The sequence below is a fragment of the Marmota monax genome, unplaced genomic scaffold (assembly GCF_021218885.2).
Source record: "Marmota monax isolate L192 unplaced genomic scaffold, Marmota_monax_Labrador192_F-V1.1 WCK01_AAM20220418_F8-fsc00053, whole genome shotgun sequence".
In the NCBI taxonomy this organism is placed as follows: domain Eukaryota; kingdom Metazoa; phylum Chordata; class Mammalia; order Rodentia; family Sciuridae; genus Marmota; species Marmota monax.
The window spans coordinates 8,920,993-8,942,861 of record NW_026693153.1 but is presented as its reverse complement, the minus strand read 5'-3'; the positions used below and the strand labels follow the sequence as shown (position 1 = coordinate 8,942,861).

The 21,869-nt window shown below is 35.3% G+C and overlaps 2 protein-coding genes and 1 long non-coding RNA gene across 7 annotated transcripts; 1 reads left to right on the top strand and 2 right to left on the bottom strand.

Moving 5' to 3' along the window:
• Nucleotides 1-1,287: 1,287 nt before the first annotated feature.
• Nucleotides 1,288-7,849, bottom strand: Cldnd1 (claudin domain containing 1). Of its 3 annotated transcripts, none has more exons than XM_046455353.2 (6): nucleotides 7,728-7,818; nucleotides 6,521-6,571; nucleotides 5,991-6,300; nucleotides 3,561-3,671; nucleotides 1,850-1,987; nucleotides 1,288-1,683 (listed from the first exon to the last, which is right to left on the bottom strand). In XM_046455353.2, exons 3-6 carry the CDS (start codon nucleotides 6,280-6,282, stop codon nucleotides 1,463-1,465), a joined length of 762 nt encoding a protein of 253 aa, XP_046311309.1. In that variant the 5' UTR covers nucleotides 6,283-6,300; nucleotides 6,521-6,571; nucleotides 7,728-7,818; the 3' UTR covers nucleotides 1,288-1,462. The 3 variants fall into 3 exon arrangements, with proteins under 3 accessions (XP_046311309.1, XP_058438895.1, XP_046311308.1); XM_058582912.1 differs by having other exon boundaries at nucleotides 6,521-6,564; nucleotides 7,728-7,746; XM_046455352.2 differs by lacking the exon at nucleotides 6,521-6,571 and having other exon boundaries at nucleotides 7,728-7,849.
• A 158-nt stretch (nucleotides 7,850-8,007) lies between these two features.
• Gpr15 (G protein-coupled receptor 15) lies at nucleotides 8,008-20,176 on the top strand. 3 transcript variants are annotated; one of them, XM_046455401.2, is made up of 2 exons: nucleotides 8,008-8,164; nucleotides 17,051-20,176. In XM_046455401.2, exons 1-2 carry the CDS (start codon nucleotides 8,092-8,094, stop codon nucleotides 18,007-18,009), a joined length of 1,032 nt encoding a protein of 343 aa, XP_046311357.1. In that variant the 5' UTR covers nucleotides 8,008-8,091; the 3' UTR covers nucleotides 18,010-20,176. The 3 variants fall into 3 exon arrangements, 2 of the variants coding, with proteins under 2 accessions (XP_046311357.1, XP_046311356.1); XR_009227893.1 differs by lacking the exon at nucleotides 17,051-20,176 and adding an exon at nucleotides 8,683-9,161 and having other exon boundaries at nucleotides 8,027-8,164; XM_046455400.2 differs by lacking the exon at nucleotides 8,008-8,164 and having other exon boundaries at nucleotides 16,854-20,176.
• On the bottom strand, nucleotides 11,206-15,256 carry LOC131424596 (uncharacterized). The gene is made up of 2 exons (XR_009227894.1): nucleotides 15,141-15,256; nucleotides 11,206-13,508 (listed from the first exon to the last, which is right to left on the bottom strand). It is a non-coding gene; the product is annotated as an uncharacterized LOC131424596 (long non-coding RNA).
• Nucleotides 20,177-21,869: the final 1,693 nt, after the last annotated feature.

Here is a 21,869-nt window from a genome sequence, read left to right as displayed (position 1 = left end):
GTCAGAAGTTATTTAATATAGAATACAAACATCCACTAATAAATAACTTTATAGGAAACTAGTCACATTAAATGATGTGTAGAGTTTACAAAACTAGTTTGAAAACAAAGATTCTGAACAAAGATTGACTTATTTTCTAATGGAGGAGGCTGCCACATTTTCTGAAACAGAAAACCAAACATAATACATAAAGACAAGTCTAAAGAGTAATAATGCATTTTTCACAGAGAACCATTCCAATGTACTAAGATTTAAATCAATTCACTCGATACACAATTCTTTGGAGTCTCTTCTCATTTTTATTTTTTAAAAAAGACAGACTTAGGATATGGTAAGAAATTACTAAGGTACAATTTTTTTTTTAAATCTGTCAAATGCTACAGTAATGGAATAAATAAATAAGATTTTTTTTTAAAGTTCAATGTTTATAGACATATTTATAAAAAAATGAATGAATTAGAAGACATTAAATAATGATGATATACACCAGGGATTAGGCAAGGAAAGGCACGTCATTTCACCACAAGAAATAGAGACCATAGTTGGAGTTTAAACTGACAGCCACAGCTTTAGATCTTGTGGTAGTATTCCCAGCTCTGTAGGCTCTTTATAGTAGAACCTTCTTTATGGTACTTAGCTGGAATAAACAGAAAGCAGTTGGGAAATTTCTTACTCTGTGATCCTAACAATGTTAAAAAGAAAGCACTCTTTTAATAAGCCTGGTGTGGAAGAAAGAAAAAAATTAAAAATGGTTTGGTGATACTGAAAATCCTATAAAGGAGTTTTAAAAAACAGTAATACAATAAAGTAAAATTAACCCGTTTATCTCACTGAATTGGAACTTTCGCAATTATAAAGTTTAATTTCAAGTAAACACTATATTTTTCACTTCTTTTCTTGTAGACAGACATGGTGTAAATATAGACAGCTGCCATATTTCACCTCAGATGAAGCTATGTGCCAAAGTTTACAGAAAAGGATCTTAGGTAATTTTCCAATTTTATGAAACTCTTAAATTTTTTAAAACAGCAATAATATGCCTGGCTGACTGGCTATCTACAACAGCAAAGTTCTGACAATAAGAGGTTTACCAAAGAAATTTATTTCTGGTTCAACAGATAGTTACTGTACGTTTGGTGAAAAGTCTTAATAGACATAAGCAGAACTTGCCCTGGGTCAATTTCCTATTGCAGATTTTCTGTCACAAATTTGTGTCAAGCCTCTTTCTTTCTGACTAGATTTTGAACCTAAATTAGTTTGAGAAATGGAATCACTGAGTAAACCACATAAATTTTAGTGGCATTTATTGTATATTTAGTCATGTGTGTGTATTTAAATAAAATGGATTTTCAGGATAAAATGGTATATCCACAAAAAAATAAAAAATAAAACATTTGGGAGGGATGCAAGGGAAAACATAGATATCAAAAATATTAAAACAGCAAATGTAAAGCAGGCCTGTTCATGCCACGCGATATGCCTTCATTAAGGTGTACTCTTTCCGGTTGGTGTGAGCAGCCCAGATGAACAGAGCAGAAGCCATGAACTGTAAAGGAGCAGAAACGCAAGCCAGGCAGAATGACCATCCAAATTCACCAGACACATTCTCAGGCGGCTCTAGTTTCTGGTGGAGTAGTTTAATTCCAGCAACGAAACAACTTACTGTGCCCAGTGTACACAAACCTTGGGGGGAGAAATTTAGAAAACAAAACATAGCTGGGTAAGAACACAGCAAAGAGTTTTTAGGCAACATGACAGTGCAGTAATATGTGAATATTTATGAATTATAACTTTTTGGTCTTTAAGGAGACAGAAGAAGCTAAAGGTTAAATATAACAATAAGACCCACCTGCAAGGAGATGGAGAATGCCTGTGGCAATTGTGGGATACAAGCTTCGGCATATACAAGCACAAAGTCCAATCAAAGCTCCAAAGCACATCAAACCTAAACTAACAAAAGGTAAAAGGAACTGACACCGCCAAAGATCTGGTTTTAAAAAGGAGAGAAAGAATAGAAATGTTACCATGATTTCAGACCATTTTCCCATAATGGTAATTTCTGTTACATTCTAATTAGATCCTTTCTCCAAAAGTGAGGAAGTAGTATTTTAATATTGAGACCTCTTTGCTAAAACAAACTATTTATATGCCATATAATGTTTGTTCTACACATGATTTGTGAATTAATCCTCCCCAAAACTCTTTAGATAAGATACTATTAGTATTTCTATTTTATAACTGAAGAAATAACTTCAGAATAAATAATTCTCAAAAGTGAGACAGGAAGCAGGAAAGTCAGGATTTGCAGGAAAAAAAAAAATAGTCTAAAACTACAGAGCTGATATTAAAGTCCTTACAAGATTTTTCCCCCTATATCAGAGATTAAATTCAGGGGTGTTCTAACATTGAGCTACATTCTCAGCCCTTGTTTTTATTTTTTGAGAGAGGTCTCACTAAGTTATTCAGGCTGGCTTCAAATTTGCAATCCTCCTGTCTCAGCCAATAGCTGGAATTACAGGCATATACCACCAGGCCCAGCCTCCTTATAAGATTTAAGGCAGGAATAACAAGTAAAGGAATGGAAATTATAAATGACCTGTCTTCAAAGCTATTGGAAGAAAATACATAACACATGAAAAGAAAATACATAGAGTAGATCTGGAATACACCAGGCATTCAATGCAGTTTTAATCACAATAAATTTTCTTATCAACATTAAAAAAAAGTGATAGGTCTCACAAAGCATCTCAGTCCATTTTCAGATAATTTTAATTATTAGTAAATGTATTAATATCAATATTAGTCAAGTTCTACTTTCTGGTACTAGTTTTAATTTTTTCAAACTTCATACAGGAGTTTTTTCTAACTAACCTCTCTTTAAACTCTGATAATAAACTACTGCCTAGGCATTCTCATTACAAAATTGAATACCTGGAGTTTATTCAGTTTCCTCTCATAAAAATGGTCATTCTTAGGGGAAAGCACTAGTAAGTCTCTAATATTCTAAAAACTGAAATTCAAATCTAAAGACAGTACTTCATGGGCAGCCTGGCCATCAAGGAATAGAAAGTTCACAATGAACACTTTTTTTTTTTAAACATCTATACTTTTGTTACCACCACCCCACCATCTTAAGATTAAATAAACACTTTTGACAGACCTGATACTCAGTGATCAATTTAGAGCTTGCAGTTAACTTTTTTTTCACATGACTATTGAACATAGGTAGTATAAGTGTTTAATTCAATTTATTATTTAACCCCTGGTAAATTTCCTCTTAATAAAATGGGCCTATAACATCCTGGGAATATCCAGATTTCATCATCCAATATATTAGCTACCTCCCTGAACTTGTAATCATTTGAAATTTGTTAAGTATATTTCTACCTTCTAAAATATATTATCAACAAAAGAGAACATCATTGGAATAGAGTTAGAGAATTTATTCCAAGTTCATACTATCTACTGACACATCATATTCCAGAAATACATTTCAACCAAACACAAATAAAATTATTTCTTTTCCTCCCCAATTGTCCTGCTGAGATCAAAGTACTCACAGGTCCGAAGTAGATCAATTCCACTATTGTGGTTTCCAGGATCAACAAATTTCTCCATGAACTGCTCATTTAATGTGAAACTCATGCATTTTGTCACCACATCAAATGACTCTGGAACAAGAACAATGATTCCTTGTTGTTTTCATTATAAACATTTCACCATAATCTCTTTCATTAAATATCCTCTGAAGTATAAAGTGATGTAGAAAAGATGTTCCCAAGGAGTAAGCTATTTTTTGAGCCATGAGTAACATACCAGTCCCTTTGATGGCCAATGGATGCCCCTGGTTCTCAGTGATAGGCTGAAGATAGAAGCATGAGGAAGATTAAATATTAAATATACATATGCATATGTGTGTGTGTATATATATATATATATATATATATACACACACACACACACACATATAATCTTCCTCATTCTTCCATCATAAATATACATACATACACACACACACACACACACACACACACATATATATATATATGAGAGAGAGATTGAGATTCAGAGAAAGGGAGTGAAATAAGTAGCAGAATAGTATGTAAAGATGAGGAAGAAGGGAGAGAGGACAAAGAACGAAATAAATAAGTTTGATCTTCTCCCCAAAATGGTTAACATTTCAGGGGGTGACAATTCTATCTATCCTTCCAGTTCCTCAGACAGGAAACTTTTAATCATTCTTGCTCATATACACTCCAACAGAAAATCCTAGAGGATCTTCCTTCAAATCAAATTCAGGAAAAATGTCACCTCACTGGTCTGATTCACAATCATTGCACACCTGAATAAATGCAACAACCTCCTGACCAATCCCCTAGCTTTCACCCTCCCTGCTGCCTATCTGTTCTTACCATATCAGCCAGGGTGACCAGATCATGTCTCTCTACTGCTCAAAGCCCCCTCAAAAGGCACCCTATTGTACTAAAAAACTAAAGTCCTCAATATTCCTGGAGTCCTAAAGAATTTACACCATTCCCAACAATCTGTCTCTGACAGCATAACCAACTCTGCCCATAACTCTGATCCAGCCAGTGGACTCCTTGCTGGTCTTTGAACATCTCAAGTATGCTCCTGCAGCAGGCCCTCTACAGTGGTTGTTCCTTTCAACCTAAATGATTCCCTCAACAAATTCTGATTACCCTTTGTGGCTAATTCTTTCTTCTAGTCTTTACCAACATCTTCTTTTCTCAATGAAGCTTGTGCCATCCTTTTGAAAATCAGAATCTACGTTCACTAATATTCTCCAATATTCTCCTCCCCTCATATTTACAAAAATCCCCTTTATTTTGCTCTATTTTTCCACAGCCATGTCATCTTTCAACATACTATGTAATTATTTATTCTGTTTATAGTGCTGTACTTTGTGATTCTGATTCTTGCTTCTCATCCCTTTTTTGGAATACTTGGTCCTCCAAACTGAGGCCCTGGAACACAGAGGCATTCAATCAATATTTGTTGAATAACGAAAGAACTGGTAGAATTCCAATATCAAGTGCTCCTGTGTCCTCATGAGTACAGTGAATTTTAACCAATTTTTTACATACTATTTCCTTTTTTTCATGACATACTATCATTCTTCTGATATAACTCAAATTTGTTCTGCTACGATTTAAATACACTGCTTCCTCACTAAACAGAAGTTACCATAAATGGGGGGGGGGGGAGTTGTTCCTTACAAAGAGCTCTAAATCTTCTAATTTCACTAGAAATTAAAATCTTTTAAATGTTAAGAATGTTTGCTAAATAAAACTGAGAATCAACTTAAGATTTTTTTTCTCTAATACAAACTTTCTTTTTAATATTTTTAGATATTGATGGACCTTTGTTTTATTCATGTATTTATATTCACTTATTTATATGCTGAGAATCAAACCCCGTGTCTCATATAAGCTCTACCACTAAGACACAACCCCAGCCTCTATAATTCAAACTTTTTAACCTACAACTTGTATAACAATATTGTTTTAAAATAGTCTCAAATATATACAGATTTAAAAGTAGAGCTGGTCAAATTTTGTCCTCTAAGTATAGGACAGATGAAGGATATTCACTTTAACATAGCTAAGCCAAAAGGACAATCAATAAACATTGAACTGATTTTGGATACTAGTCCTCTTACCAATTACCAAATATTTAAAGCCTTCTAATCTACTTTTCCAACTATTTTCTCATAACATGTGAGATTAAAAATATTTTAATGAGTTAGCAAATAAAACAATTTAAAGTGGCTTTCCAAAAATACAAAGTTACTCATCTAACCAATTATTAATAAGTAATATGAAAATGAATAGAAATTGGGAAAAGAAGGTGGTGGGAAGAGAAGCAACACATAAGATTTATTTCTTTCCAATACACAATTGGGAAATCATTGGGAGATTTTGTCTGTGATTGTGTAGGAAAAGGAGAGAGAAACTGAAATAGAAGAATACCTGTCCTTTCTGGTGGAGCATACCAATGTGTGTTTTTGGGTACAGTGATACACCGTCTCCATAATCCTACTGTGCCACTATATCGGAAAAGCGCATCATTATAAGTCTTTTCATCTGCCTCATCATTAATGAAGTCTTCCCAGAGGCTTTTATTCAAATCACTTGAATTTTCTTGAACTGGACTTCGATATTCATACCAAAAGTCCGTGCCAATTGAGGCTGCCATGTAGATGGTGGAAATGAGGCTAAGCACACAAGCAATTACAAACGCTGTAGCAAAACGGTTATCCATTCTGGCATTCAGACTGCTCTGTTTAAAAGTTGAAGAAAGAAGAAAAATTAGACTTCAAGAACAAATAAGAAAGATTATTTTGAAAGAAATTATCTTGAAATCACCCTTTACCCTATTCCCCATCCCTTGTTTCTTAAAAGTAATGTATAATCATAAGGAATTGAAAAATTTTAAAAAGTAAACATAACTTTAAAACAAAACTCATTCTCATAAAAATACTTATTTAATGCTCACATACCCAGGATGCTACGGAGACAGAAGTCTTGTTCTCTAGTCTATCACCTGCATACTAAAACAGACAACACTGAAATGGACATACACATTACAGATACAAACAATAGACATGCCCATGGTCAGCAGTGTACCGTGCACACATTTTAAATATCAGGCTGATTTTTACACTAGCTTTAAATGTCCTGGGTTTGAGTGTGGGAAAAGACAGAAGGAAAGGCAGCACTAAAAACTGGCTCCTCCCAGTTTCCTCTGAAAAGCGAAGCCTCCCAATCAGGAACCACTTGGAAATCAGAGTTGAAGATGTTAACCCAGTGGGAAAGGTTGTTATAGGTGTATGCAATAGCAAAGAGAACAATAACATATAATAATACTAAATAGCAATCTCCCCAACATTAAAGTTAAGCCAAGCTTCTTTACACTGGCAAATACTCCGCTCCTATCTAGTCTCCCCAGTCCTTATTCTGAATCTCAACTGCAACCTTGGTATTTCCCTAAATCCTGAAGTACAACGTGGATCCATAAAAACCAAAAGATCCCTTCCCAGCAAGAAAGAAAACTCTGAACTGGGCAAAATACGAACACTCCCTAGGCGTGGACAGGGCTCTATGGCAGTAGTAAATGGCCGCGGAAAATGACTCAAGGCGGACTGTCCGATCACGCTGAGTCAAATACTGTCAAGTATATACCAAGACGGCACCAAACACCTTACAAAGGTAGACAAAAACAGGCTCGCAAACTGGCGTTGCTGAGTTTGGAAGCTGGGAGGTGACTCAGTAAGATCAGCGCAATTGCGGTATATAACAATATCTCAAAACTTGGATGTGTATTTTGATTTTTTTTAAATCCCCTTTCATCCTGGTGCTCTCAAATGACCTTAAAGGGTCCCGGTACAAGGAGCTGTGATTCTTTGTCCGCCCGACGCGGTCGCCCCGGGGGCGGCACCCCGTAGCCAAAGGAGGCCCAGGCAAGCGCAGACTGGAGCGGGGCGGGGCGGGGCAGCTCAGGGCGCCCCCAGCCTAGGGCCCAGGTACCTGACCAGCGCCTCCCCCCCGACCATACACTGCATGACCCTGGGAAATCCCCCGCCACGGTGCACCTATCAGAACCCGCCCATCCCCAGCGCCACACCGGAAAGGAGCCCCTCTTCAAACCGCCGGGAACGCCGAACGGCGACGCGACCCCCGCGGGCGACGCCGGCCCCGCTCACTCACCGCCCATCCTCTTGCTCCGCCAGCTTCACCCTTCAACAGAGACCACAGCACCCTACTCTCCCCGCGCCTCCTCTGACGCACTTCCCTACAGAGCCCGCCCCCACCATAACTCCCGCGCCTCCGCCTTCGCCTCCACCCCGGGCCGGGCGGCAGCCCCGAGCCAAGGGGACTTGTGGGATTTGTAGGAAGGACGGAGGCAAAGCTGCCTAAGGCGGCGGAGGGCACGCCGGGCGCCGCGCGGCCCATTGTGGGGGATGTAGTTCCGCTGGGTAGGCTAGGCGGTGTGCCCAGCGGAGGTCTCACAACCAGAGAATGGGTGAATGTCTAGGAGGGAAGGCGGCCTCTCTTGGGTCGCAGCTACGCAATGATTGTGACCTATGTAACTAAGGTCTGCTTTGAGTCCTGTGTTTTCACTATTTTACCATCCTCCTCCAAAAGTAAGTACTGTATAAAAGAACAGCAGAGGGATTCTACTTCTGAAATGTTAACCCCTTTTTCCCACTGCCCCACAACCACATGGGAGCAGATCTTTCTGGCTTGTTTACATTTAGACAAAAAAGAATATGTCCTGGACGATATTATGCGTCTAGAATATAAAGATGTTATTTAGATTACAAAAAAAATATATATATATATGTTTTTGGCTGCTTTCTTTTTATGACAAGTTATATTTATTTTTTATTGTGGTAAGGTTTTTTAAATATAAATTTCAGTTGATTTCTTAAAATATTAAATATTGAAGATATAATGTGTCAAAAAATGATTAAAAAATCTAAATAGTATGAATAAGACTGAAGCTTAGGGAACATCATCTTCAGTAGTGAGGTCATGGACAGCCTTGGAGATTGTGTGGCATCGAAGCAACAGAATGATTTTAAACTGAGTATTGCACAGAAGTTTATCAACATGAACCAGATACATATTTGTTCTGTTTTAATTTTTTTTTTTTTTTTAGAATGGTGGTGTTACCGCGAATTGAACTCAGGGGCACTCAACCACTGAACCACATCCCCAGCCCTATTTTGTATTTTTTTTAAATTAAAGACAGGGTCTCTCTGAGTTGCTTAGCACCAGGAAGATAATATAGTTGCAATTTAAGTAAACCAAATAACTGAGGCTTGGTCTGAACTTGAGATCCTGTTTCTCTTTCCTGCATCTTTAGTTTTTTTTCTATTTTTTATTTATGCTAATATATGTAGGTGGATAAAATAAATATTAATAAATTAATGGAATTAAATTCCTGTTTCTCTTTCCTATTCTGCTATTCAGGAAACATTAGCTGGTCGTATATTTTTACAAGTGTTAAAGATGATTTAATACAATCATATACAGATTATGAAATTTAGTTTAAAAACAAAGTTGAACTAAGCTGCTGGTTTAATTTGTTAAAGATATTTCTAGATTTAGCAGGAAGATAATATAGTTGCAGTTTAAGTAAACCAAATAACTGAGGCTTGGCTTGGTTTGAACTTGAGATCCCCCCCCCCCCGCCCCGCCTCAGCCTCTGGAGCCACTGGGATTACAGGTGTGCATCAAAATTTTCTTCAGTTCTCAGTTGTGGTCCAAAAATCAAGGGACTCCATCATCAGGGTAATCTTGGTAATAACTTTTATGGATCCATAAGTGAGGCCCGAGACCAACAAATGACCAGTTTCACAACACTGTAGGGGCATCAGAATCAAGGAGCAGAGTATCTTCTGAAGCCCCTCTTTACCACCAATGACTTGGAACTTAGCCACTTCACAGAGGAAAAATGGAAGAGCCAACTTGAGGTCAAATTTCTCCCACCCTGAAAAATTGAAGGTATATCTGTTTTTCTATTGTAGATGTTTCTTTCACCAGAGTTGGTAAACTGATAATACATACTCATTAGCTAAATAAAATAAATAGCCAAATATATTATAATATTCAAATATTATAATATATACTGAAATGTCATGTATAGCATCTAATCAGGAAATAATTTTGTTACAGGCATCAGCTAGAAAAATGGTAGAGGTGCATAGACAAATAGTTAATGTGTAATAAGACTTGTGATTGCATTTATGCACCACAAAATGCCTTCATTTTGTCCCTGATTAGAAATCCCCTACTTTCGGACCTACCTCTCCACTGCAGTCCACATGGAAAATAAACCCAGGTAAAGGGAATTTTAAAAGAAAAGAAAGGAAAAAAAAAAACCTCAGTTTATAGATAGGGGAACTGAGGCCCAGAGAGAATAACTGAACTGGTAAACTTGAGCATTTGGCTAAGTAAATTAGTTTTGTGACTTGGGACAATTTACTTAGCTATCTCTAAGTCTTGGTTGTCTTTTTTCCAAAATAGGGATTTTTTTTGACAACAGTTATTTCTTGTAATCATTGTGAGGATTAAATGAGAAATTACATATAAAATGCCTAGCACAGGAACTGAGGCTCAGTAAAGAATTACTGAATTATTATTATTTGCAAATATTTGTTGAATACTTACAATATTTAAGTAAAGACTTTATAAGGATATTTTCAAACCCCCTGATTCCCCCTAAAAACTGGAAATAAACCATTTATAGAGGTAGGTGTTTTTGCTCATTTCTGCTGGTTAGCCCGTGGACTAATTGCCAATTAACTGGGAAAGATTTGTCAGGACAGCCCTTGTGCCATCCTTGCTTGTCCATAATCAGGAAAATTCAAGCCTTGGGCTCATAGCCTACATCATGGCTCAGGAAGTAAATGTTTCTGCAGGAAAATGCAGAAGTGAATTATACTTTCACCCTTCACGACTGCAGAATGCCTAGAAAACACTCAGGACACACTTCAGTCACCAAATTAGTGTGGGCATGGAAGTGTCGGTATGTTTGAGGTTTCATCCATCCTGACCATTTCAGCACAGAAAACCTACGTTACATCCTCACAACCACACAATTGTATTTCTAGATTTTCCCCTGCATCTTTGTTTTTTCTTCTATTTCTTAATTTATGTTAATATATGTAGGTGGATAAAATAAATATTAATAAATTAATGGAATTAAATTCCTGTTTCTCTTTCCTATACTGCTATTCATGAAACAGTAGCTGGTCCTATATTTTTACAAATGTTAAAGATGATTTAATACAATCATATACAGATTATGAAATTTAGTTTAGAAACAAAATTGAATTAAGCTGCTGGTTTGGGGCTGGGGATGTGGCTAAAGCGGTAGCGCGCTCACCCCGCATCCCGCATGCCTGCGGCCAGGGTTCAATCCTCAGCACCACATACAAACAAAGATGTTGTGTCCGCCGAAATCTAAAAAGAAAATAAATATTAAAATTCTCTCTCTCTCTCTCTCTCTCTCTCTCTCTCTCTCTCTCTCTCTTTAAAAAAAAGGAAATCATGAATTTTTAACTAAAAATTATTTTTAAAAAAGCTGCTGGTTTAATTTGTTAAAGATATTTCTAGATTTAGCAGGAAGATAATATAGTTGCAATTTAAGTAAACCAAATAACTGAAAACTTGGGTATTTGGATTTATAACTAGTTTTTATTTATTTTTTTAAACATAAGAAATTTTGTAGTTGCTCAAAACATTACATTGATCTTGACATATCATATATCATACATTTGATTCAAATGGGGTATGAATTCTTATTATTCCCACGTGTACAGATTGCAGGATCACATTGGTTATACAGCCACGTTTATACATACTGCCACACTTATAACCAGTTTTTATTATGTGCTTATGAAACAATTCTTCACACAAGAATTCCCTTCAATACCAAATTCCCTAGCATCCTTAAATTTGATTCAATTTTTAATTGCTTGTTGTTAGAAACTAAAAATTATTTTTAAAAGATATATCAAAATTATGTTTTTTCCTATATTTTGTACTAGATGTTTTCCTTGTGAATTTTGGAGTTCAGAACATAGGAAAACAGAAGTATATGCAAGCTCTGGGTTCCAGCTAAAACCATCCTCAAAAACCTATATCAGTCTTTGAATTCCTTTATATGTATTCACTACAGAACAATGGCAAAAATCAATCTAGGATAAGGCACATCAAAAAATCTATCTAAAATCTACCTTGTTAGGTGCCTCAAAGTGTAACAAACAATAGTTGTTTGGATGTTCCTGCTTCTGAATAGTAATGAATGACCATTTGTACATGAGAAGTTCACATTCAAATTGTCCTTTATTTTAAAATCATCACCGTGGGTCTTTGGTTAATGATGTCTATCTGGGCTCCAGTGACCTCATTAGGAAAAAGGTTATACTGATATCACTAATATCACTTGAAGCTCTAAAATCACATATGATTTTTAATTGCACTGGAAGAAGAGGAATGTGGCTACAAAATATGGTTGTCATAGATTCATAGCCATAGTGTTTCATTAGGGAATTTGTATATACAACACTTCCAGTGCAGGCAATATACAAGCAGCACAGATAATGAGAAATGCAGATGGACAGAGGAAAAAGAGGAAGGCTATAATGCATTCTAATTATAAAGAACATCACAGCCCTTGCTCCTTCAAACATGAACAGCAATCATGGGGATGGCCGAAATTATGAAAGGAAATATTTTCTTGATTTATTTTGTCATTTATTAGTTTATAAATATTAATGCTGAGTCCCTAAACAAAATTTTTGCAAAAAGGTAATCTTTAATGCAGATAAGGAACTAATGTGATTGACTACTTTATTTATAAACTAAAACAAGATCTTCATCTTCTCATCACCATCAAATTTATTATGAGGCCATGGTAGATATACTAACGAGATGCACCAAGTGGAAATGTTGGTATAAAATAACCAAAAATATGCTGTGCTAACTTTGAAGCATCTCTCCACACTTGTTTATGATGTGATGAAGACCCCAGGATTGAACAGAAAACAGAAGCTACTCAACAAGTTTGCAAAAGCTCCTATTCGTTGGTTTTTGACTCAGAACTCAAGCATGATTCAGCCCAGGTCTGTATGCCAGACACTGTGCTGTGTTGCCAGGGATACCAACATAAATAAATAATTTGTGTTATGCATAATATAAATCCAGATTGAATATACTCTTATGAAGAATCCTTAAGTATATGTTACTAGAAAAAATAATTGCTATTTATGTAAACATTAGTTAACATGGGAAATCATCCAATAAATTAAGTAGAGAGGGTGCACTGATAAGAGCAAATACATGCCATTTAATTTGGCATATGTTATTACACTATATAGTACTAAATTGTTCAAGTAACTGTGGAAATAAAAAACAACTAAACTCCTACAGTATAAATAATTTTCTCAAACTGGACTGCTTAAATGATTCACACATTATGATTCTCAATAGGACAAGAGTTTCTCTTACTAACAAATACATGTGTAATTGCACTGTCTTCCTACTAAGGTTAATGAGAAATAATTAGTTTGCTTCATACTCTTTGCCACTTATTATGAGACATATCACAGTATGTATATGAACAAAAGGTGTGTATGAAAAAGAAATCCAGAGATTTCTTTCTGCTTTCCTGTGTGCATATAATCTGGTGATATACTCTCCACCTTATTATGGGGTCAGAGTTGTATGATAAGGAAGAAACTGAAGTAATATAATCACAATGCCAGGGATCACAGCCTGACCAGTTTAGCTCTATTCGTACAATATTTTGTCCTCTGTAAAGCCAGGCTACAGCCATGTAATAGATGATAATAGATTCACTTGGGCATATGTCTCAATGAAGAAAACTTCTCTTCTTCTACAACATCTGATCCAGTTGTGAACATATATCAAGAATTGGAAATACAATAGGCAGGGTGCAGAAATCCAGATTAATTCCTAAATTATTGTGAGATAAAGGGTAAAAAACTTTCATGAGTTTCAAATTTTGAAGTAATTTTTAAACCTTCTTTAAAATAGACTAATACCAAAGCGTAACACATTATATTGGTTAATTTAGGTGATTAAGAACAGTGATTCTAAACTTTAGTGTGTTCGATGCATGTTAAATATAAAGTCCTAGACTCTGTCCCCAGTAATTCTGATTCTGTAGATCAAGGACAAGATTTGTGAATGTATACTTTAGTAGGTGTCCCAGGGTCTCTAAAATGGGTAATATGGTCTGGCGTCCACCAGTTCAAACAATGACTTTGAGAGTCCATAAAGACTTCTGCTAGAGTTTAGCAGGGAGAGAACAGATGTGCCCTGCTTTTAAGTTACTCATGATCTGCTCAGGGGGTCAGGTGCCAAGACAACAAACCACCTGATAGAGATAATAAGTACTTTATAAGCAGCATTTTAAAAGTTCAAAGGTAGAAACAATTATCTCTGTCTGGGGTTGGGGAGGAAAATTAAGTGGATTTTTTTTTTTTGGGAAAACAATTCTTAAGAAGTGGCATATGGGCTGTTATTGAGTTAACTAATATTTGTAATTTTTTAACAGCTTGTTCATATTGCCTTTTCATATGCTATGGATATCTGTGTGTGAATCCAAGGGCATATAGTCTTAAAAATGGCCTTTGCAATCGGCTTTGAACTATGACCTCCCCTTCTTTATATAGCCACCATATACTGCGGCTTCTCTCTTTTACTGATATTGTACTTAGAGTTATGAAAAGCTCAGAACCATGCTCTGTGTCCCTTTTTTGGCTAAAAATGGTTAATTTGTTTCTTAATTTTGGTCTATAACTATTCATGATATATATATAGTCATATTGTAGCTTTTACCACCAAATATCTTACTTCAAAGTAACTGCATGTGATAAAGCACACCACTTTATCTACAACTGCTTCAATAAACTGCTGAGTAAGTCAGATTTATTTGAGATAGTTTACATCACCAGCCACCCAACTTTAGAAATGCAAAAGAAATTTTAAGGCCTACAGAATGAATGCACAATCTAATGTTTTCCTCCAGAGTATGAGTATAAACTCTTCTCTATTTTATACTTTTATGTGGAATTTTTGAGACATAAGGATTTAAAAAAATCTTAGACCCAAATCAAGCTTATTTTTTTTTCAAATAGCAAAAGAACTTCTGATTGCAAAATTCTAATATTACAATTAAAGTACAATTACAAATAAAGAATGTATATGATTGGCACTTGAACACATGCACATTTACATGTAAGTACAGTGTTTAAATATTTTGTTACTTTATTAATGTTTTTCAAGTAAATATTGTCCTACTTCAAACTATTTGACAGATGAATTATTCTGTTAAATAATTAAGGCTTACCCAGTGGAAAAGATTTCTGTCCCAGAAATGTCAAGGCTATTAATTAGTTTCTCTAATCTGCAGTCTATATTTAGCGAAGGATATGCTTCCCCTCCTCACCCCCTGCTCTCCACAACAACACTGGAATTAGTGAATAGCCCAAAGAAGACAGGCCAGGTCCATAAAGCAACTCCAGAGTGACTTCATGGGGCTGTCCCAGGTCAGGGGACCCCTTATCCTTCTTCTAATCTTACCTCTCTTGCTTGTGACTGAGATGACAATGTATCACATCAGGAGGGAGAGAAGAGTACAACAGGCAGGATTATTCTTTTCAAAATTCCAATTACTGAAAAAAAATCAAAATTTTACAGGAAAGACTTTAAGTGTTTAACAATTATATTTTTATCTACATGCATACGTTCTTCTATGTAATGGTTATACCCACCTGAAACTGGAATTTTGGACATTAAATGAAATGCAGAGTGGGCTGGGGATGTGGCTCAAGCGGTAGCATGATCGCCTGGCATGCGTGTGGCCCGGGTTCGATCCTCAGCACCACATACGAACAAAGATGTTGTGTCTGCGGAAAACTAATAAATAAATAAATAAATAAATATTTTAAAAAAATAAATAAATAAATAAATAAATGAAATGCAGAGAAGGAAAAGGGGGTACCAGAGAACCTTGAGCCATTTGGCCAGCACAGAAATGAAATTAATAGAGACAATTTCAAATTTTGTTAAATTTTACTATGGCCTTCGTATATAAAAGAAAACGTGAAAACTCTGTGAATGGAGTCCTTTCTGTTTCATCCTGTTTCTCAAATGTTTTAATTATACCAAAAATCTTCCCTTTTTAGAGTGCCTCTGTTGGCAGCTCATTTATGATACCTTGTGTCTGCCGCCTGATCAGTGGTTCCACAACTGAGGTTTGCTGATGTGTGGAGGTATTTAAGGAACAGCCAAAAAAATTTCACCACTACAAAAGTGTGATATAATGAAGGAAAGGTCAGAGGCAATCTGGAATCTGATGAAGGGTAATTATTGAAGGTTAGTAGGAGAAAAATTGATTCAAGGGCGTTAACTCTTAACAAAAGGGAACTTCATTGGTTGAGGTACAATATCAGAGAAGAGGGTAAAAATAGCAGTTTTTGATTTTTAAATGTGTATGTGGGGTTCACAAATAACAATGCCTGCCAAACAAATTAATTTATAATTATACTAGGTCACAAAAATGAGAATTTTCTGAAGCAAATATAATAAATTAACATTCCCAAGGCACCAACTGTGCAGGAGTTACTATGCTAGCTATGATGAAAAATTTGAAATAATAGTAAAAATAAAAGATTGCAGGCTTTTGGAGATTTCTTTTTTTTTTTAATCATTGAACCAGACTTGGTTGATTATGTATGAAATGAAAGCCAAATAAAATAGGAAAGCTCTAATGCCCTAATTTCAATCATAATGTTTGCCATAGTGCAGACTGGTATGACTTGGCAAGCTTGCAATTCACTCTTTATGAAATAAAAGACTAATATTCTTCATATATCACCAACAGCAAACACAAAAGTGTATCTTTATTATGAATACCTTCCAGATCTAAAAGCAAAAGAGTATCTTAAAGGTGAAACAGAAGGCTAGATCAAAAGAATTCAGTGTCAGAAAAGCAAAGATTTTAAAAGAGGTGAGAATTTAAAAGTTCAATTCTTAATTTCTGAATTTAAACAAAAAAAAAACAAATATGTTGAATAAAGAAGTTAAAAAAGCAACTCAGTTTCATGGGCAAGTGCAAATAAAGAAAACCACAACCACAACCAACCAAAACCAATCAGAGTGGTGTTCCTTGTGGGCCCTTTCTGAAGATTGGTAGAAACTGCACTTTTTTTTAAATCTGTTTTCATGCTTGTCCAAAATCTTTAAAGGGAAGAAAAAAAAAAAAAAAACAGCACCATATAAAAGAAGCTCCTTTGAGATTTCTAAAATTCATACCAAAACCTTCTAGGTAAGGGAACTTACCAGATTTGGTATCTGATCTTCAGTGATGGACCCAGAAGCAACCTCGGTTTATTTGGATTATTACTATGCTACCAGTCCAAACTCTGATGGCAAGGAGACCCACTCCCACATTCCTTACACATCTGTCTTCCTTCCCATCTTTTACACAGCTGTGTTCCTGACTGGAGTATTGGGGAACCTCATCCTGATTGGTGCATTGTATTTCAAACGTGGCAGCCGACGATTAATTGACATCTTTATCATCAACCTGGCTGCCTCTGACTTCATTTTCCTTGTCACATTGCCTCTCTGGGTGGATAAGGAAGCATCTCTAGGACTGTGGAGGACAGGCTCCTTCCTGTGCAAAGGCAGCTCCTACATGATCTCAGTCAACATGCACTGCAGTGTCTTCTTGCTCACTTGTATGAGTGTTGACCGGTACCTGGCCATCATGTGTCCAGCCATATCCAGAAAATTCAGAAGAAGAGACTGTGCATATGGAGTCTGTACCTGTGTCTGGCTTGTCTCCTGCCTTCTGGGGTTACCGACTGTTTTGTCCAGGGAGCTTACATTGATTGATGGTAAGCCATACTGTGCTGAGAAGAGGGCTACTTCAGAAAAACTGACATGGGCCCTGGTAGCCTTAATATTCACTTTTTTTGTCCCCTTGCTGAGCATTGTGACCTGCTACTGTTGCATCACAACAAAGCTGTGTGTCCATTACCAGCAATCAGGAAAGCATAACAAAAAGCTGAGAAAATCCATAAAGATCATCTTTATTGTTGTGACAGCCTTTGTCTTCTCCTGGCTACCCTTTAATACTTTCAAGCTCCTGGCCATTATTTCTGGATTGCAGCCAAAACTCCATTTTTCTTCAGCTCTTCTCCAGCGGGGCATGGAGGTGAGTGGGCCGTTGGCATTTGCCAACAGTTGTGTCAACCCTCTCATTTACTACGTGTTTGACAGCTACATCCGCAGGGCTGTTGTTCGCTGCCTGTGCCCTTGCCTGAAGAACTATGACTTTGGGAGCAGCACTGAGACATCAGATAGTCACCTCACTAAGGCTCTTTCCAACTTAATTCACACAGAGGACTTTGTTAGAAGGAGGAAGAGGTCTGTGTCACTCTAAAATGAGTTGTGACATTTCAAGACTTGTTGGTGCTCGTCAGGAATAATTTTTATCAGCAACAAAGAAGAAAAGCATTAAAGATAAGATTCATATTGCTTGATTAAATCCAAGGAAGATTTCATTTTTAGAATGAACACCAAAATACATTGTGAATATAATAAGCCACGTACTGTATTTTCAGCTAAGTGACCTTATTTGAACCTTGCAATCAAGTCAACAAGGCAAAATACAATTCTCATCCGTCCTTTGAACTCTTAGATAAAGGCTCCTGCTTGGACCAGTTGCTGTCTTCATGATTATTAATGTACTTTATCGCCTTTTTTTTCTCAAGAACTATGATATTTCAACCAGACCTCCCTTCATATTACCTTTAAAAAATTCTGCCCACACTCATCTGGTAAGAAATGTGGTGGCAGTGTAGGTAACACAATATAGAGTAGACCTGTTCTCTGTAATTGATTGTTCCCAAGTTACTAAGATATTCTGGCCACAGTCTTTAAAATCTGTTATAGTAATTTTTCATCATCTTCCAGTATAGACTTTCCTCCTATGCCCATTCACAATAGCTTTGGACTGTCAAGATAAAGCTCATGAGGAAAAATCATTTTGAAATGTGTTTATGATTTAGGATTTTATCACTTGGTCATCTAGAATATAGTAAAATTAAGCATATTATATTGTTAGAAATGCATGTTATTATAATGCTCTAGTAACTTTTTAATGGGGTTATGCCATGCTCTTTATTTTCGTTGCCTTTATAAGTTAGGATTTGACTTTGCTTTAATTTTATGTTTTAATTACCTGTTGTCTAGTCATCAAATGACAATGTTACTACTAATATAATTAGAGCTAGACAAATACTTAGACCCACCCCCATACAGATTATTATTTTGTTTTCAATTAAAATATTAATTCTGTACATTCCCTATAGCATCATTTGATTGATATAATCTGAAGATGAAATCTAATAACATTGGAAGACAGGATGATTCAAATTGAAAAATGTATACAAATGTAATCAGTGTTTTTATATGCATTTTTCCAAATCTAGAAACCCTCTTGGGTTCTTTACCTAATAAAATATTTAACAAGTCATTAGATACCCATATTCCTTTTAAAGACTTTAAGATGGACAACATGTAATTAGCAGCAACCAGAAAAGGCTTTTCAGCACAAGTATACTATTATAAACATCTTTTGAGTAAAGGAAAGAGTGGATTGTTTTTACCCCACTGATGACCTAAATGAATTACCATTTTATTTTTAAGTATTAGATTAGAAATAAGGAAAAACTTAAGAATCTTTTCAGAGACCAGGCAATTTAATTCTATCCCATGTTTCTCTCACATTAAGTGAATTCTCAAATATTGGACATTGTCTTATATCATAACCTGTTTAGAAGTTGAAACAGTTATTGGTTAATTTTTTAAATTTCTCTTAAACCTCTCTTTAAAAAGAGATATAAATGCCCTATACAAATATTATTTTATAAGTATTTATGTTTAATACTCAATTAGCATTAATACCAATATTCTAACAGCCTTTTAATAAGTTATGATTATTGGAAAAAAGATAGGGTAAATCAAACAAGCAAAGCTTCTTGGAAAACTTCAAAACTGAATTTAAAATAAGTGAATAGATCTCCAAAGGTTAAACACAAATAAAATATAGAAGGTAGTAGACATACATTTCTTTAAAACAATCAATAAAAGCACTATCATTAACCATGAAAGTTATTGCCTTTTAGAAATATTACTTTAAAAAACAAATGATTCAATCAGATATTTGTTGGAAAATTAGAAAATCTAGTTTAATAGTTTTAACTTCATTCTTAATGTTGGGACATTGAGAAAGTCATTTTAATCTTTCATACCTAGCAGGGAATATTTATGTCTATAGAATTCTCAAAGATATTATAAGATTAATAAATATAAATAAAATCTTTTAAAATAGTGAGTAAATATTTATCATATAAAGCAACTGAATTTCTGTTAATCAATTATTGAGTGTTACTTAAAAATTCCCAGTCTAGAATATCAAATGATGTTTAATCACTCTCATTTAATCACTCTCATCAACAAATTTTGAGAACATGTCTTACTTTGATGCCTTTTGTTTTTGCCAGTAATAATCAAAGTGCAACCAAATAAAAAATATATTAAACAAATATGGTAATTATGTGATTTAAAAATCTTAGTATATTTTGTATTCATAATGTATCAATTGTGGAAGGAAAAATAGGTAAAATTTTAGATAGTATAACTCTGATAGAAAAAATTTAAAATCTTGGCTGAGTTGGTATGTTATTGTGTATCATATGGATACAGCATTCATATCGCTATGACATGCAATTATATTCTTGTAGCATTAAAAGTTTATTATTGGGGCTGGGGATGTGGCTCAAGCGGTAGCGCGCTCGCCTGGCATGTATGCGGCCAGGGTTTGATCTTCAGCACCACATACAAACATAGATGTTGTGTCTGATGACAACTAAAAAATAAATATTAAAAATTCTCTTTCTCTCTCTCTCAAAAAAAAATTTTATTATAAATTTTTAGTTGTGTGCCATTTTGTATGTTTTAATACCATAATATTTCTCCATGTTTAATATGAATTTAATTCACATACATATGTAGATGCAGATATATGTAGAAGCATGGACATATATTTATAATTTCAAGAATTTTATCTCAAACTGCTCCAAGGGCTAGTTTGTGGCAATTTAATGTCAACATAGAACAAATCAACACTCAGTGCCAAGAATTTTCAAAATATTAATCTGATATTCTAACATAATCATGCCTTGCAGATTACCTCCAAACTTAGAAAAACAACAAAATGAAATTTATTGATTCAGAGGGAATGTCTAATAAGAAAAGCACTACAGGGTTGGGGATGTGGCTCAAGTGGTAGCGCACTCACCTGGCATGTGTGAGGCCCTGAGTTCAATCCTCAGCACCACATTAAAATAAAATAAAGATGCTGTGTCCACCTAAAAAAACTAAAAAAGTAAATATTTTTTTAAAAAAAGAAAAGCACTACAGATTAACATTACCTATTGTTATTTGCTAATGCTTTTCAAAGCTACTCCAGGACTTAATGACAAATATAGAAGAATAGTCATCTCCGAAGCATTTCCTAAATAATTTTCCCTGAATTTATTTTTCCCAGAACACTCCTCTAAGCCCTGGGCAAAGTTTTGTTTGATAATTTTCAAATAAATGTAATCAAGGCACACACAGTCACAAGCACACATTTATCCCATTTTGACCATAGTGAAAGATTAAAACTAACCTGATATTCCTTGAGAGTCCTGTGATCTGTCCATACTAACAAGTCAAAACCACTTGTGTGTTGAACAGAAGTTATAATAATGGTTTTAGAGAGAAGCTATGTGCGTGACTGAGAGTAATCTATAATAAGGGGTCATAAGTTAATTTTTAAATAGATGCAGAAATGCACAGCATGATGGTAAAGTGAGTAGAAGAAATCTTTTTCTATGATTCATCTTAACTCCTCAAATCACTCTCTATTCTCCTTAGCAATCTCAGAAGTGAAAAATGACTCGTTGGGTGTGTGTGTGCCCCAGAGAATAAGCCTCTGTTTTCCTACAGAGCTCATTTAAAAAAGCCAAGCAATACTAAAATAATTGCAAATTTATTTCTAAATCCAGGCCATCGGTGTAGGCTCTTAGCAACATGATGGCTCCTGTCTCATTAGAAAGTGAGGTGCCATCAGGAAAAAAAATAGCAATATATTTGTGAAATATTAGCAAAGTTCCTGGCTATTGCAAATTCCCTTTTGCCTTCCACAAAGGCTGATGTGCATTGGATTTCCCCCTGCAAATAAAAACTGGTTCT